Source organism: Cetorhinus maximus, chromosome 24 (genome assembly GCF_964194155.1).
Source record: "Cetorhinus maximus chromosome 24, sCetMax3.hap1.1, whole genome shotgun sequence".
Taxonomy (NCBI): Eukaryota; Metazoa; Chordata; class Chondrichthyes; order Lamniformes; family Cetorhinidae; genus Cetorhinus; species Cetorhinus maximus.
The window spans coordinates 33,654,508-33,673,489 of record NC_135902.1 but is presented as its reverse complement, the minus strand read 5'-3'; the positions used below and the strand labels follow the sequence as shown (position 1 = coordinate 33,673,489).

Sequence of the window (18,982 nt, the reverse complement as noted above, 5' to 3'; positions counted from 1 at the left end):
AAGATGTTATAGAAGAGCACTTAGAAAAATTAAAGGCAATCGGGCAGAGTCAACATGGTTTTGTGAAAGGGAAATCATGTTTAACCAATTTATTGGAGTTTTTTTGAAGGAGTGACATGTGCTGTGAATAGAGGGGAACCTGTGCATGTACTGTGCTTAGATTTCCGGAAGGCATTTGATAAAGTGCCACATCAAAGGTTATTGCAGAAAATAAAAGCTCATGGTGTAGGAGGGTAACATATTGGCATGGAAATAAGATTGGCTAGCTCATTGGAAGCAGAGAGTTGGCATAAATGGGTCTTTTTCTGGTTGGGAGGATGTGACGAGTGGTGTGCCACAGGGTTCAGTGCTGGGGCCTCAGCTTTTTACAACTTATATAAATGATTCGGATGAAGGGACCAAAGGAATGGTGGCTAAATTTGCTGACTCTACCTATCCAGAAATAGCAAGGGTCAGAAAACACTGGTGGTAGTAGTTTATAAGCCCTCTAACAGTGGCTATACCATACGAACGTACGAATTAGTAGCAGGAGTAGGCCACTCGGCTGCTCGGTCCTGCTCTGCCATTCAATAAGATTAGGACAAAGATAGGTAGGAAAGTAAATTGTGAAGAAGACATAAGGAGGCTACAAATAGATATAGATAGGTTAAGTGAGTGGGCAAAGATCTGGCAAATGGAGTATAATGTGGGCAAATGTGAAATTGTTCATTTTGGCAGGAAGAATAAAAAAGCTTATTACCTAAATGGTGAGAGATTGCAGAGCTCTGAGATTCAGAGGGTATGCAGGTACAGCAGGTAATTAGGAAAGCTGATAGAATTTTATCATTTGTTGTGAGGGAAATTGATTACAAAAGTAGGGAGGTTATGCTTATGTTGTACAGAGCATTGGTGAGATCACATCTGGAGTATTGTGTACCGTACTGGTCTCCTTATTTAAAGAAATATGTAAATGCGTTAGAAGCAGTTCAGAGAAGGTTTACTAGACTAATACAGGAATGGGCAGGTTGTCTTATGAGGAAAGGCTGGACAAGTTAGGCTTGTCTCCACTGGAAAGTAGAGTAAGAGGCAACTTAATTGAAACTTTTAAGATCCTGAGGGGTCTTGACAGGGTGGATGTGGAAAGGATGTTTCCTCTTGTGGGAGAATCTAGAACTAGGGGTCACTGTTTAAAAATAAGGGATTGCTCATTTAAGATAGAGGTGAGGAGAAATTTTTTCTCTCAGAAGGTTTGAGAGTCTTTGGAACTCTCTTCCTCAAAAGGCGATGGAAGCAGAGCCTTTGAATATTTTTAAGGCAGAGCTAGATGGATTCTTGATTAACAAGGGGATGAAAGGTTATCAAATGGGCAGGAATGTGGGGTTGAGGTTACATTCTGATCATCCATGATCTTATTGAATGGCAGAGCAGGCCCGAGGGGCTGAGTGGCCTACTCCTGCTAATTCATACGTTCTTATGTTCTAGCCACTGTTAGAGGACCTATAAGCTACTGCCACCAGTATTTTTCTGACCCTTGCTATTTCTAGTTTCATGATTCTACTTCATGATCTTGAGGCCAGTTCCCTTCTCTCAAAAGTCTTCATGTCATCCTTTACTGTCAGGGCTACCTGTCCTCCTTTTCCATTTCATCTGTCCTTCTGAAATATTGTGTACCCTGGAATATTTTTTTCCTTAATTACCTTGTGACCATATCTCTGTAATGACGATTAGATCCAAAGCATTTACCTCTATTTTTGCCACGAGTTCATCGATCTTATTGCAAATGCAAAAAAGAACCTTTAATTTCATTTTTTTTAACTTCTGTTCCCTGCAATGACCTTATTGATTGCTGTAAAATTTTTGTTAACTCTCTGTCCCTCCTTGCCCCATTCTGCTCGTCTTTACCCACATTGCTATACTCCTCCAATGCCTTGACCTTTCTCTTTGGATTTCTAAATCTTCCTTCATCTGAACCCTTCCCCCCACAACTCCACCTCTGCTCTGTTAGTTTAAAGCCCTGTCCACAGCCCTAGTTACACAATTGGCCAGGACACTGGTCCCAGCCTGGCTCTAGTGCAGCCTATCCCAACAGAATAGCTCTCTTCCCTGAATACCAATGCCAGTACCCAATGAACCAAAACCCATTCTCCCCAAACCACTTTTTGAGCCATCCATTTATTTCTCTAACCATCTTGACCCTGTGCAAATTGGTGCGTGACTCAGGTAACAATCCAGAGATTATACCTTTGTTCTGCATTTTGATTTGGCCCCTAACTCCTCAAATTCTCTTAGGTAGGACCAGGAATGATGTTCTGCTATGTAGTTGGTTCCACCCCATGGACCTCAACAGCTGGATCTTCCCCCACCTGCTCCAAGCTTGTTTCTAGCCATGAGATATCCTTAACCCTGGCACCAGGCAGGCAATGCAACCTTCGGAGCTCCCGGTCATGGCTGCAGAGAACATTATCTATCCCCCTGACTATACTGTCTCCTATTATTACCACGTTCCTCTTAACTACCATAGATAAGATAGTTAATGGTATGGAAAAGATAATTCCAAATATTACTTTAAAGTAAATTACAAGTGTAGGACAACGGGGCACGTGTTCAAAATATAAATTTTGGGCTGATATTGGGACATTTTTCAAAGTGATTAATACATGGAATGGACTTCTGAATAGAGCAGTGAAGCAAAAAATACCATAATTATTAAAGAAACAGATTTTCTAGGTGGATGAATTATAATTGCCCACATGATCTTACTCATCAGTAGTTATCTTGTGAAGTTGTCCTACTTTAACTCCCTATTCATTTTTGTGAACCTCTGCCAATATCATTCCAAACCAACTATCAGAAGTTCCACAAATGGCCCGTTAGAGCTCTTGTCACATAAGGTTGCAGGTTCTTTGGACTGTATTTTACAGTACCAGTACTCTTCTAAGGTCAATTCTCAAAAGATTTCCTTACTTTAAAAAAAACTCAGGCTAATTCTAAAAGAATTTGTGCTAAGTGTTAATGACCTTCCTTCACCCCCAAACATCTCTTCAAAATAATTGCTGGTAATTCAGAAAGTGCTGGAAAAACTCAGCAGGCCTGACAGCTTCTGTGGAGAGAGAAACAGAGTTGATGTTTTGAGTCCGTAAGACTCTTCTTCAGAGGTAATTCAGAGTCTGCTCTACATAAAGGGTGGGGCAAGGTGTAAGGCAATTATCAATTCTTGCATGTATGCTCACAGGTATTGCAGACAGCTTGCCTACATTAATCATACTCTTTTTCACTTTCTAAAATTTGCTAAATGAACCCAGTGCTGATCTTTAGAGGTCGTTCTACAGCATTTCAATTTTAAGTAGTTTAGTGAGTATATCTCATTTTACTTGGGAAAAATGTATCCCAAGGTGTGGTTACAAACATCAACATTCATCTTTTTAGAATCACTACTTTCTAAAATGGTTTGATTATGCGATATAGTCAATTCATATGCTTAAATGTTATAGGTGGATGACATTAAATTTTACAACTTTTGGGGAAAAAAAATTCGAATTGCCTCTGCAAGATGAATCTTTAATAATTATTTTGGCGTTAAACAACTAATACAGGCCTAACACCAAAAATAATTAGATCAAGCCTTGAGGTTTGAGCTATATGGATTGAATGCCTCTTTTATTCCTATAGTTTCTGTTTCTAAATAATTCTGTCAATGAAGTCACTCAATGATGTTGGACATCTACTGAAGAACAAATGAATATTGATTGGGCATCTTATGCAAAACAATCTCACTTCAAGCAACAAAGCACTGAGATTTATTTCGCATTTTTATTTATGTAATATGTGAAATGACCAAGAATGTAACCTGCCCTACATGGGAGCTGAGCATTTAACCATGTTACAATATTGCTTTTGGTTAATCTACAAACTTAGTCAACCAACACAATATTGATGTTGTATGGATTGTGGAAGAGTATCTTTAATTCAGAAACAAAAATGGACTAGAGGATATTTAAACTGATTTCTTTTATTATTGGTCATAGATTCTGTATGCCAGGGATGTAGATCAACGCAGCACAACATTTGAAAAGTCCTTGCAGATGGGCAAAGAGTTCCAAAGAAGAGCAAAAGCCATGATACTCCGAGCTGCTATTCTGCGCAATCAAATCCATGTTAAGGTACTTGGGCATTAAATGATAACTATATCAAGGTACTATACAGTTTTCAGTATCAGCCTAACTGTTAGTGTAATTGCTATAAAGCAAACTAAATGCAGGCATTAGCTGTAAATATTAGCTGCCTGAAAAAGTACAGATGGTTTCAATGTCTATTCTGTGTTTCCACTAATTTAAAGATTATAAAAGCAAAATATGCAGATGCTGGAAATCTGAAATAAAACAGAAAATGCTGGAAAAACTCAGCAGCTCTGGCAGCATCTGTGGAGAGAGAAACAGACTTAAAGTTTCTAGTCTATGTGGGCCATCAGAGCCAACGAGAAGTAGAAATGTGATGTATTTTATACTGTTTAAGAGGGTGTGGAGCAAAATAAAAGGTCAGTGACAGGTGGGAGCTCAGGAGAGGTTAACAAAGATTTGGTAGACACAAGACAAAAGGGACTGTTAAAGACTACAGAAGGTGCTGATAGTGGCATAAAAGTAAGATAGATGAATGTTTTAATAGCAGAACAAGGGTCAGTGCTCTGTGAAACAAGTGACAGATAGCCCTGTTGGGGTGGGGGTGCAGGTGGGGGATGTTTCAAGAGTTTTTAAATTAGTAAATAAATAAATTAAAAATATTTTTTTTTTAAAAACTGGATTTAAAAAAGGGGTAAAGATGGAGGAGAGAGTTCATGGTCTGAAGCTATTGAACTTAATACTAAGCCCGGAAGGCTGTAAAGTGCCTAATCGGAAGATGAGGTGCTATTCCTCAATTTTGCATTGGGCTCCACTGGAACATTGCAGCAGGCCAAGAATGGATATATGGGCATGAGAACAAGATGGTGTGTTGAAATAGCAAGCGCCGAGAAGGCCTGGGTCATGCTTGCGGACTGTGCGGAGGTGTTATGCTGCCACTGAGTGCTGATCCTTGTTCTGCTGTTAAGACATTCTGCTATTTTACCTTTATGCCACTATCAGCACCCTCTTTAGTCTTTAACACTACCATTAACACTCCCTTTGTCTTGTGTCCATGACATCATTGTTAATCTCTCCTGAGCTCCCACCTATCCCTGACCTTCATTTTGCTCCACCTCCTCCACCCCATCTTAAAACAGTATAAAACCCATCACATTTCTACTTCTCATTTGCTCTGAAGAAGAGGCATATGGACTGGAAACGTTAACTCTGTTTCTCTCTCCACAGATGCTGCCAGACCAGCTGAGTTTTTCCAGCATTTTCTGTTTTTATTAAAGATTGTAAAGTTTATTCAACGAGTACTTCTGAAACAGTTAAATATTAACTTTTGTAAAAAACATTGTTGCTTTTTTTAAAAAAAACATGATTTTTTTCCCCCATCTAGTTCATTTCAAATGTTGGAATCAAATTCACGTATCCTCCGCCAGAATTAAACAACATTCACATTTGATGACTACTACACATATGCTTAGAGTAATGTGGAATAAAAAATCAAAACAGAATGCAAATTTTCAAGTTTATTTGTTTTTGATGCCATTTCAATATATCTTTCCTTGTTTAAAGAATACACTGATTTTTTTTTGATACCTTCCAAAAATGTTACGTGCTCAAGTTTCAAGGACTATAAGTATAGGTCCTACTAATTAAAACTTTTAAATAAATTGCTTTTTACACTCTATAATGTGTGGTGGTTACTTGCTATTGCAGATTTTTCAAAATATTAATGGGGATGTGTTCTTTTAAATTTTACAAAATATTCTAGATAGTAAATGAAAATTAACATCACACTGAATCAAGTCTTCTATTATCAAAATGTGAGTTAGTTTTCAAAATGCCAGTTAGTTTTCAAATGCCAGCCTCCAGAGTAGCAAATCTCAAAAATCATACTTCACTTAAGAAAAACAATCAAAATGTTCATCATTTATAGCACAGAAGAAGGAGACCGGTCTGGCTCACTGTGCCTATTCCAGTGTTACCTTTTCAGCTGGACCTCTGGTTTCATTACTTCTTCCTCTAAGTATTTACCCAATTTCCTTTTATTGACATAGACTTTGCCTCAATAGGCACACGTTGTAAAGCATTCCATGTTCATATCTATCTTCCTATTTTGCCAGTCCATTGATAATTCATGTGAACCCCATTTTTGCTTATTCGCCAACTAAAGATAACCTTTTTTCACTATTTACCCCCTCAAAATCTGTCATAAGTTTTAAATAACTTTCAGAATTCCTGCCTTAATATTCCTCTGTTTCAATGGAAGAAAACTGCTATTCAAACCTTTCTTCAAAGTTTAAAAACAAAAAACTACTGCGGATGCTGGAAATCCAAAACAAAAACAGAATTACCTGGAAAAACTCAGCAGATCTGGCAGCATCGGCGGAGAAGAAAAGAGTTGACGTTTCGAGTCCTCATGACCCTTCGGCAGAACTGAGTAAAGTTAGGAGAGGCTCACTCCTCTCCTAACTTTACTCAGTTCTGCTGAAGGGTCATGAGGACTCGAAACGTCAACTCTTTTCTTCTCCGCTGATGCTGCCAGACCTGCTGAGTTTTTCCAGGTAATTCTGTTCTTGTTCTTTCTTCAAAGTTGGTGTTCGAATATAATATCTATATAAGGAGACCAAAACTATACACAGTACTCCAGGTGTAGTCTCACCAATGCCCTGTACAGCTGTAGTAAGACTTCCCCACTTTTATACCCCAACCTGCTTGCAATAAAGGCCGACATTCCATTTGCCTTCCTAATTAAGTACTTGCTGTACCTGCATGCTAACTTCTTGTGATTTATGTACAAGGACACCCAGATTTCTCTGTACTAAACATTCTTCAGTGTCTCTCTGTTTGAATAATGTTCTGCTTTTCCATTATTCCTGCCAAAATGGACAACCTCATTTTCTCACATTATACCCCATCTGCCAATTTTTTGCCTACTTGCTTAAACTTTCTATATCCTTTTGTAGACTCTTTGTATCCCCCTCAAAGCTTGCTTTCCTACCTGCCTTAGTGTCATCAGCAAATTTGGCTACAATATTGCCTGTCCCTTCATCCAAGACATTAATATAGATTGTAAATAATTGAGGCCCCAGCACTGATCCCTGCAGCACTCCACTAGTTACAGTATCACCCCCTCATGTGCACTCCCATTTCACAGCAATTTAACACCTGCCAGGGCATAATTGCCAAGTGGTGAAAGTTCTGCCCCCATCTAGGGAGGAGGACCTGCCTCCAAGCTTTCTGGTCCCAGCAGCATCACCGGGAGTGGTGGCTACTGCTAGGACTGCAGCAGTCCCCAACTAGGATCATTGCTAGAGTCACATGGAAAGTTAAGTGGTCGTGGTGGCATGGGAGGGGGGTGGGGGGTAGGTGTGCAGTGAGGGGGCAGTGTTTTATTGCCAGTGTCAGAGTGGCAGGCCAGGGTGAGGGTCTCAGGAGAGTGTTGGACAGAGGTGGAAGGGGAGATGTGGGGCTGATGGCCTCTGGTGGAAGCAGGGGGGCCCCGTAAAGGAGGTATGCCCTTCCTGCCATATACCCAAGCGGTGTTAACTTCTGGGTTTCCTACTCACTGCTGGCTTTAGCCTGCCACCCATGCAATAGTAGTGGAGGTAACTGGCCATTAAAGGGCCTCAATTGGCACATGGGTGGGAAGGCAGCTTGATGCCTCCCCTGTTATCTGTAAAATTGTGGCACAGGTAGGTGGGTAAACACCGGGAAAAGTACCCATTTACAAATGGGGTGCCATTTTACACCCCCCACCAGCAAACCAACCTGCAGGAAGCATAAAATTCTGCCCATAATGTATAAATGAATAGAAAGAGATGGTGTATAAATTAGGATAAAAGATGTACAGAGAAAAATAGAGAGACATGCAGAAATCCCAATGAGGTAAAAAAAAAAGATGTGCACAAAGAAAGAAAATAAATATTGGAGAAGTACAAAGCCAAACTTCCCATTAGGTTTCCCCTTGCTCTAGCACTGAACTCTCAACTTGCTTCAGGTTCTCCTCTATCCCGCCTCTTGACCCCCCAAACTCATCTTGTCCGTTAAATCCACTTCCTGCTTCTCCAACTTTCCCCACTAACCTGCTGACCACTCAACTTCCTCCTTTTATGCCCCATGCTAGCTGATAATGCAGATGGTTACCTCTTATCTGGTACTGTTCCCTCTCCCTTTCAAATGCGTTGTCACCACTTGCTCCTCAAAAGGCCCACTGTTCACCTCTCTGTCATTGCAGACTATTGCCCTATCACCAACCCCACTTTTCTCTCTAAAGTTCTTGAATCTGTTGTCATCTTGTGGCACTTTTCTGCAACTCCTTGTTTGAACTTCACCAATCTGTACAGTTACGGCACTGAAATGGCCCTAATCAAAATCACAAATGACATCCCTGTAAGCCTGTGACCATGGATCACTGCTACTCCTTCCAACTGCCAATCCCCACCCAAATCATCCTTCTCCACCTATCTGTAGCCTTTGACATGGCTGATCACATCGTTCTCCTCTTAACACCTCTCCTCCATTTCCCAATTAAGTGGGACTGTACTTAGCTGGTAGCATTTTTCTATTTCCAGCTGTAATCAGAGAAACTCATGCAAAGTTTCTCTTCCCTCTCCTACACCATTGCCTCTGGAGTTCCCCAAGGATCAATCATTTGCTCCCTCCTATTTCTCATCTGCATGCTGCCCCACAGTGACATTATCCAAAAACACAGCAGGTTCAACATGTACGCTGACTACTCCCAACTCTGTCTCTCCTCCATCTCTCTCGTCCTTCGCTGCTTCTGTGCTGTTACACTGCTTGTTTGACATTAAGTACTGGATGAGGCAAAATTTCCTCCCATGCTATATTTGGAAAACCAAAGCCATGGTTTTTGGCCCCACCACAAACTTTGCCACCATTTCCCTCCTCCTCCTTGGCCACTGTCTCAGGCTGAACCACAACATTCACAACCTCAATGTCCAAGTTGACACTGAACTGAGTTTCCAACACCATATCCTCTTCACCATCAGGACCAACTACTTCCACATTGTGTTATTGCCTTCCTCCACCCCTGCCTCAGCCCATCATGTGACAGATCCTTCATCCGTGCTTTTGTTGTGTACAGACTTGACTATTCCAAAACTTTCCTGGTCGAAGTCCTGTTCTGCATCCGCCGATTAGTTCAGCTCATCCAAATCTCTGCTGCTTGTGTCCTATCTTGAACCAAGTTCCATTCACCCATGAGACCTGTGCTCATTGACCTGTTTTGACTCCTGGTTCCTGATTATTACAACTTTAAAACTCTCATTTCCCTGTTCAAATCCCTCCGTTCCCTCGCCCCTCCTGACCTCTAACTCCTCCAACCCTGCAACCTTCTGGGAGCTCTGTGTACCTCCAACCCTGACCTCCTGTGAATCCCACTTCCTTCGTCTCATCATTGGCAGCCCTGCCTTCAGCTGTCTTGGACTTCAGCTTTGGAGATCATTCCCTTTGCATCTCCACCTCCCTCCTTTAAGACAGTACATAAAATCTACTACTTTGATCAAGTTTTGGTCACCTACCCTAATAGAAAGAAAGACAAAACTTACATTTATATATCATCTTTCACTATCTTAAGATGCCCCAAAGCACATCACAGCAGTAGAAGTAGTTTTGGAAGTGTAGTCACTGTTGTGATATCAAAAATAGCTTCTTTGATTCAGGGTCATTTTTTTGTCTGCTGTTGCTCCTTGGGACAATTATATCATTGTCGTATGTTCACAGAATTATATCAGTGCAAGTTGTTGAACAGAAGAGGAGACAATCGGGGGAAACAGCATATACAATATATGAAGAGACTAGGACAAATTTACTTAAAATCAGCATATCATAAGATGCAAGTATTTCAGCCCACCAAGCATTGAAGCAGCTTTCCAGATGCCTACTGTAACAGCTGTACAGCTTACAGCTCTTCAGAACTTTTTAAAATTAAAGCTTAGATTAAATGTCAATAAGCAGAGCACGTGGTACAGGGAGGAGGTGGCCACATGCATATATGCAAATTACTGAACTTTGTTGACTCAGATGATGTAATTCTTAAGAATACAAATTAACAGAACGATAGGGGCTGTGACAATCAACAAATAATAAGTAGGAAAGAAGCTCAAATGTGAAATTCAAAAATGACCAGTCAGCAACAGCAACTGATTTTAAAACAAAAACAAGATGTCAAACCCAATCAAATTGCTTCAAATTTGTTCTGACATTCATTTCCACTGCCACTTGCTTTCTTCACTGGGCTGAAGAGGTAATAAAGTTTATAGTGCCCGTTGTATATTAAAAGTGCTGAGTGGGTCCCCCCATTTCAAAATGTGGGGCAAACTGCTGTGCCAGGCTCTGTCAAATATAAACATCAACATTTTGATGCAATACCAATTATGCCTGTAGATGGCACAGTGATCAAGGTTTTCAATGTCAAGTATCACACATTGATAACTGCCAAAGCAATAGCTGAGTCAAAATAAGTTGCAGGAGCACATTTCAAGTCCCATTCTCTCAGCTGGCAGCCATGTTGATTAAGGTGTTTAATTTTAAATCCGTTAACCCTGTACAACTCTCATGACACCCAACCCTGCTGCATGACTTTTCCACTTTCCGACAATGACCAAAAAAATCCCTCGTCCGCTCACTTGATTGACTAAATTAACCCAATTGCACCCCGCCTACCAGTGCACTTTTCTGACTCCACCATCCGTTCAACTGTGCCTGAAGTCCACTGAATCTTCAGCTCTTCAAACTGGGTACCTGCCAGCCTTCCAATGGTGCCTGTATTCTGTTATCCATTTCAGGCTGCTGGTCAAATGAGATCTTACTGTGACCCAGCAATATCTGTAGCCACCTCCCATCAAACAGCAGTCTGCTCTACTGCTCCTCCTATTTACAAGTCCTATAGTTAACCGTAGGAATGAGCATTTTATTCAGAATTGCTTCATTTTTCAAAGAGTTTTATGTTATGCAAATGTCACTGTACTTTAGCTAGAAGATTTTCAGCTTGGTGGGGGACGGGTGGTGGAGCTCTATCATATTTAAATCAACCACACCAAAGTTTCATAGACCTTGGACTGGGTGATTTCTGCTTTACAGTCTGAGATTGGTAACATGAAAACAAATTTGGGTGACTTTGATTTGCACAATTATGTACTGCTTTCTTTTTGTTGATTCATAATCACCAAATGAGATTGTGTTTGATATGTTTGCATTTAATCAATCAGATATTTGATTGGTGGTCTTAACAGGTAAGACCAAGTTTCAGACAATCAATAATTTTTGCTCTATGAATGAGTGACACCCTGAAATGTGATGCTTTCCACTGGAACACCTTTACAGTGGTAGATGAAAGAATTTTAACATCAATGTAAATATATGCAATCATGAACACGCCCTGATTGATGTGCTATAATTTGTGTTTTAGTAAATAATTCAACAAGCAGCTTTGTGGGAGGGGATCTTGCAACACCACAGTAGTTATGTGATGCTGTTGTCCTTGGGATTGAACTCCACAATCAGCTAAATTACCCTATTCTCCTATCTTTTGCCATGTTTACTTTTAACCAATATTTAATGTTAATATTATTCACAAAATGAATTTAATTAATATAAAACTTCTGGAGGTAAACTTGTAAAACGATTCTAAGCTCTGATAATACTCACAAGGTACTATTGTTTTGGCCTGGCAGTTTTGACCTGATATGTGTAAGTTTGAAAGGTTGTATGATATTTCCTTTATTTTGTTAAAGCTCAATTTTGCATTCGTGTCTGATCATGTAATCACATACATTGGTTTATGACCTTGTCATTTATTTACAGTTATTTATTAATAAAGGTGTGTTCCAAATTGTCTTGGATACAAATAAGCAAACAACCCTGGTACCAAAATCATGACTGTCCTCTGTTAATTGTTTTTTTTAATTTCTCTACAGTCCCCTCCACGAGAAGGAAGCCAAGGTGAACTTAATTCTGCAAACAGTCAAACTCGAATGAGCACCAATATGTAAAGAAATAAAGACCCTATTAAAGAAGAACCAGCGCCGTGTGCTTTGCCTTCCACAGTTCTGTCAACAAAGAACTGCTTTTTGGCTTTAAAGAAATTCAAACAATTGTAGAAGTGAACCTCTATCCTGCTGTTTTTGGGGGCACGAAGAAAGTTTTGTTGTTTAAATTGAACAAAATATCCTTTGGATTAAAGAGGAAGATGAACTGTGTACCACAGGATCCAAGTCTTTACTTAAAAACATTTTTTTTAATTATTTTCAGGATCCTAATTGTGATCTGTGGGAGAGGGCTCTGAACAGTCGAGTGGCAAGGTTTTAGTTTCTACAAAACTGTGAAAAGCGTGCTGGAATAATAAATGGAGGATTTTGTACCAGTGAATGCGTTACTGTTAGTTCATGAGTAGTAAAGGCCCATGACTATGGAATTGAGCGAGTATGAATGGGTTATGGGAGCCTTTCGCACAAGTAAAGTAAAAAAAAAAGCAGTAACTATCATTGGTGCGATATTCTACTCATTCCAGGGGCATTGTTGAAAAGTACTTTTAAAAGACCTGTCACAATGGTATAAGTAGTGATTATGCTGAGTTTTATTAAAAAGTTCCTTTGCTTAATCCACCATTTTAAAATTAATCTTTTCCACTGCCACATTTTTTCCTTCAGCCAAGAGGTTGACGTGGCTGTGCCATAAATTCCTGCAGCTACCGTCAGTGTTGTTTTGTAATTGATGAATGCTTACTCTTCTGGGTAGACTTGCAAGCATGATTCCTCTTTTATTCCTCTTTTATTCCTCACCACTGCTACCTGGTAGTGCTTTGTAACCATGAGAATCGACATAACTGTTTCATAAAAGGTGCAAAGTTCAAAATTCAGTCAAGACAGGAATTCAATTGTACAACCTGTTATCCCAGTAATCAACTGCTAAAACATCAGGGCCATCCTGAGCTATCCATTTCAATTTTACTAGTTATCAGTCTCCAACACTTTTCAACAATGCCCATGGAAAGAAAAGTTCCCTTTCTTCATTATTCTAAATGTTATTGACTGGTGTCTCTGATTTTCCCATGAAAATGTACGATGTCATAGTTGATGATCAATAATTGGTTGTTAGATCGCGACAGTAATTGTTGGCTCAATCTTACGAGTATTTAAAAAAAAAACTCAAGACTGGTATGAATTCTCCATTAGTTTAAACTTTAATGCTCTATGTATGATACAAGTTCTTCAACTCTGGCATCACTCCCAAGCAACATTCAAAATAAAAGTATGGTTTATTTTATTTAATAAAAGGAAATTTAATTACAAATTTGCAGTAGTAGTAAAACACAAAAATAGAAATATAGAGAATATATAGAGAGAATGTCTTGCTATTATCAGTGACTTGCAGGGTTTTTTTAAACAAGTATGAAAGGTAGTGACGTGGGGGTGCTGACAGGACTTGTTGCTTTAACACAAGTGAACCCGTGGAGCTCACTGTTACTGGTGAGAGATTTGGTTTCTTCTTTGGGTGTGCGTTGCCTCGTGGAATTTCAAGCTCTTCAAACTGCTCCTGAAGCACTACATTTGCAAGTTATTGTTTTCAGTTTTGACCTTTGTAAATTATCTTTGGAACACACCCAGAGAATAAACACATCACCAGCAAAGAGGAAAGCTTTGTCCCTTGATCTTTTAACTGTTCTGTTTACGGGCAATACAGTAACTAGTTTGACATTTTTGTTCCTGTATGTTCCTTTTTAATTGTACAAACTGTGTGATGAGGACTGACTCATTGTCATGTCAGAATAAAAGAAATGGTATTTCTTGTTACAGCTGTAATACATTACACATCAACAATACAATGTTTTCCATACCAATTTAGAGTCAGATTTTGTAATTATATGAAAAATATTAGTTATGGAGGCCTAGCTAACATTTTAAGTGACTGAGGAAATTACCTGAAGTCAAGTTTATTTGCCATTTAAAACTGGAAAAAAGCAGAAATAATCACCCTTTAATTGTTATCTCTTTGCCTACTTAGCTATCCAGTTGCAATTACAGTTCCTGGGACTGAGTGGAAGTGTGTGTACTGTTGCGCTTTCCTCCCTCACTGTTGGAGCATAGATGATGAAATCCTTACCTCTTTAATGGGAGGGATGGGCAGTGGTAGATGCAACAGTGCCAATCCCACCTTTTGATCCAGGCTTTGGCCCCATCTCAGACAGGAGATAAAAGTATCTTTTTCACTCTTTCTTTCAGCCAAAAATGCAGCTATGACAGTTTGCATGGTGCTGTATAGTGTAAATGGCATGGAGTAAATTGACAAAAGTAGAAATTTGACCCATGCAGCCCAAATTTTAAGCTCTGCTTTGCTTTGATTTGATCTTTGGCAGAATGAACTCTTCATTGCATAGAGATCAAATGAGTTGCTATGTAGAGTCTTGGATGAATACTTCATATACTTGCAGGGTGCCACATTGAAAAGCCAGTAAATGGTTTGAATAGATGCATTGGTAAATCGTACTATTGTTTCTTTTCAAGGCTTTGTTTTTGACACGTTAGTTTCTGTTGACAGTACAGAAGCATCTTCTAATTGGCAACTAATCAGGAAAAAAAAGTGTTACTTGAGGCTTTTTGCATAGCTACTAAAATCGGCCTTTTCTCTTGTGGAAACTTAACATAGGACCCTCTGGTACTTGGTACGGTTTTGGTTATATTTTCTTATACATTAGTGCACGGTATTTAAAATGTATGAGTGTTTACAATGGGATTATTTTGATTTTGTTTTAAAAAGGATCAAACAAATATAAAGCCACATTTACCTCAATATTACGTGTTCATCCTTTGTCCCAGTTTTTCCATTATTCAATCTGTAGGTGTTACGGTGTAAAGGTTTTCCAGGCTCAGATTTGGCCATCCCTGCATAGAATCTACTGGGGCACACTTGCGCACGTGAACACAGGGTAAGTTTCAGTGAACCATTCGCATGGGAAAATAGGATTCACAATAACAGATTTCCTTCCATGGAATAATGGCTACACTTGAGTAAATACACAATCAGTAAATCCAAAAACATTTTCTCTCTGGTCATAATATTCCTTTTTATTTTTCACTTTAAACCTGTATATTCAAATTACCAACTCAAACTTTAGATATGATAGTCTTTGTGTTCCATGACTATTGTAGAAAGTTGAAGTTTATACTATTCTTTCATTAAATTTTAGTGTACAAAAAATTGTGCATCAGAAAATCTTGCTAATATTTGACTGAATTTCCTGATAGATATTGATATGTGAATACAAATGTGGCAGATGGATATTTAACAGACTGACCAAATAAATATGGCTGGGAACTAATTGGCCCAGCTTTTTAAAAAAAAACGTGTTCTCATCTTACACTAATTAACAACCAACCCTTCAAAAGGAATACATTTCTCTATTTGGTGATTCTAAATGTTTACAAGTCGAATAAGCTGAAATACAGTAGTTGGATGTGATGTAGCTGTATCTCATTAAGACAAAATCATAACCATATCTTTGTGTTGTGTAGTACAGGGCATCCCACTTAGCTTGTGTTTTTAAAGCTTCTTTGCTCTGTCTTATCTTATTTTCCATGTCTGTTAGACATGTAGGGCAGGGAAGAGACAGAAATAAAGAAATGTTTGTCAGTAGTGGAGGGAAATTGGAAGTTTCAGAGCAAGCTTCATAGTGGTGTTTTGGGAGTTAAATAAAATTAATTTTCTTCCTCATTCATTCTCCCCATGCATTCTGTTATGGAGAAAATAGACAATAACATGCTTCAGGGTTCTATAAAGTAGGAAGCCATACAATCTTCTGATTCCTTCCTGCTAGAGTGTCGCATTTCAATCATTAGATTTTTTTAGCCTCTTTGTAGCTGTGATCTCCCAGTAAGAGTTCTAGAAAGGTTGGAGTGCAATATCATCCTCATTTTGGCTTCCATCAAACTTTTGGCATTGGTGTAATTATTTCCTTCCTGGAATGATTTATCGTTAATACTGAAGATGCTGTGGCACAGTTGACAACCATCTATTTATTTTTTTCAAGTCTTTCTTTGTGATATCTTGCTTGGATGACTTTGTTCACTGACTTTCTGTTCACCAGGCATTAGTCATCAATTTTGAGCCTGCATTCCAAATGAAATGGAAATATAGTTACTTAAGTTGAGAGAGAAAATTACTTATCACAAGCACGTGCACTATGGTAGATCCAATCTATTTTATTAGGCCCTGGCACTGTATCATCTTGTATGACGGGAGTGACACTGCCTGGCTCTTTCACATTATGGCAACATTTTTCCATGTGCCCTAAAAGGTTGACATTACCAGAATTGCAATATGGTGCTGAAGCAGTTGCCTGTAAATCACACAGGAGAGCACTGCTTCCAGAGTTGTTCCAAGTTGCACCTGGGTTAATCATGTGTGCTTAATGCAAGATCTGCTGATCTGTAGTTGCCCCATTGGCATTCACGTTTGCCAAAAGATCCTTGAAGTTTGGAGTGAAAACTTGGGTTCCATGGGGTCTTCACCTAAGGATACTCCTAGATAACCTGGAACTAGCATTAAATCTGGGAGATTCCTGGATTAGATCTCACTGTTCACTCAGTTCCATGTTGGAGGATTTAATTATGTACTTTAGTGTTGATGTATTAAGGTTATAGTATCCCACATGAGAAACATGGGAGGCTAGCCTAAAGGTAACTAAAGCATGGGTTAAAAAGTTAGTGGCAGTGGGAATGAAATACTGGCAGTGGGGGAAGTAAGCAGTCTTGGTGATGGATAGGATATGGGATTTGAAACTTAACTCTAGGTTAAGCAGGATGTTAAGGATTTGAGAGGCCCAATTTAACCATCAAGTGGTTGCAGAAGGGGATGGAATGAGTAGCAAAGGAGCAGATTTTATAGAAGGGGCTGTCCTTCCCGATCTTCAACTGAAGCAAATGCTGAGTCTCTTGTGATTTAGTGTTGATCACGCAATCTGACAGCACAGAAGTGGTTGAGGGAACTATATTGTTAGCATACATAAGGAAGACTGATGCCATGCTGGTGATCTTATCACTGAGTAGCAGCATGTATATGAGGAAGCAAATTATGGATCCTTGAAGAATGCTGGATGTTACTTGGGGAAATGAAAAGCTATTGCAGGAACTGTTCTGAGTCAGGTTAGATTGGAAATATGCAAGGCCAGTGACACAGAGCTGATCAACTGAGAAGTGACAGAGCAGAATAGTGTGATCAATCATTATCAAACACTGCAGTGAAGTTGAGGATGAAGAGTGAGTGCATTGCACTCTGTTAAAGAGCATATCATTTCTGACTTTAACGATGGTGACATCCATGCTGTAAGTAGAACAGAAAGAAGCCAGACCTAAAGAGAATCAAATGGCGTTTTGGGAGAGATGTGCACACAACAGGGTGGGCCCAACAATTTATTTCCTTTTAATCTGGAATGGAATTTTTCACTTCCATGGTGTGATCCATTTGCAATTTTGTAGAAAACTGATTGTTCTCTTAGCTGAGCCAGATGAGTTTGAGTGACCATCAGTCCTGGATTTCAATATGTTCTGCTTGACCCGTTTCTCTCATTGTTTTTTCAGATTGCTGTCTATAATAGGATTTCATTTCAAAAGTGCTGCAACATGTTCCTATGGCAACAAAAATGCTCAACCATTGCAAGATTTATGGTATGAGCAGGTTGCTTTTAAAAGGCTTGCCAACTTGCCTTCAGCTTTTACACTGTTAAGAAAGAAATTGTGAATTAGTACAGACAAAGCTTGAACAGAGTTTATGCCAAATAAGTAATAACTGAGATGATGAATATAGATTAGAGCTAAATTTAGAAATTAATATTTGTATATTAACCTGTGGTGTAATTCCTGAACGAAAAGCATTCTCTTACTATGACTTATCTCTCTGCTACTCTTCCACTTTATGCTTCTGTTTTCCTTTTTGTCTTCCACACTATTATGGTTCTCAATTTCTCTTGTCTCCATATCTGTCTCAGGTTTTCCCTCTCTCTCTTTCAATATGTCTTTCTCTTCCTTATTTATGTTTACCATTCTCTATGCATGCTTCTCAAGTATATTTCTCTCTTCCATCTGTTACACTTGAGAATCTGGTCGCCTGATGGTTGTAGAAATTAGTATGTCTTTTTCTGATTCAGAGAGCCCAGATGCCTAAGTCACCATGTGGTCCAGAATTAATTTGTGATGTAACCATGCAACAAATTAACCGTCTCATCACAAATGGTGACTTGTAGGTATTCTTAAACTGACAAGTTAAGCGTCTTTAATGCTTATGGAAGAATTGTTCTAATGCTGTTTTCCACACTCTTGAGACTATATAGTTGCCAACAGTCTAGGATTGTCCCCGGGTCTTCAGGAATTGGAGACTAATCTCCATGGTGCTCCTCTGCACAACACATGAGAATAATCATAAGCACAATATTTTTTACAATTTTTTGAAGTGTTTTTGTGTTAAGTTATAAGTATATTGGACATGAGGAGAAAAAGTCATGAATCATTCAATCAGGCAATGAAGAGTCTATTCACTTTTTGGGTTGGCATAAGAAGGTGGTACACCATGAGGATGTACATGTCAGATAACTAATGGCAAGAGTTATGGGCTTGGGATGGGTGAAGGCAGGGTCATGTGATTGAACAGGAAATATTTCCAATCAGAATTGACAACCCAGAGACGACACTCCTGGCAACAGCAGCGTCCTTGGCGGAAAATATAAACGCTGTTACTAGAAATAACACCTGATTTTCTGTCCATGGGCTCAACCATTGCTCAACGCACATGCACAGATCAATAAAGCAAGCTCTTTGTTCAATGGCTTGTATTTATAGTACATAAATATTGCATATTAATCAAGCAATGAAGTACAGATTTCA

At 39.1% G+C, this 18,982-nt stretch overlaps 1 protein-coding gene across 1 annotated transcript in view; it reads left to right on the top strand.

The window, feature by feature from the left end:
• Positions 1-13,900, top strand: part of gps1 (G protein pathway suppressor 1) — a 64,521-nt gene extending 50,621 nt beyond the window's left edge. The window contains exons 13-14 of the mRNA XM_078570978.1: positions 4,005-4,139; positions 12,026-13,900. Coding sequence (XP_078427104.1) covers positions 4,005-4,139; positions 12,026-12,100 — 210 coding nt within the window. The 3' untranslated portion in view covers positions 12,101-13,900. The remainder of the gene's footprint in view (positions 1-4,004; positions 4,140-12,025) is intronic.
• Positions 13,901-18,982: the final 5,082 nt, after the last annotated feature.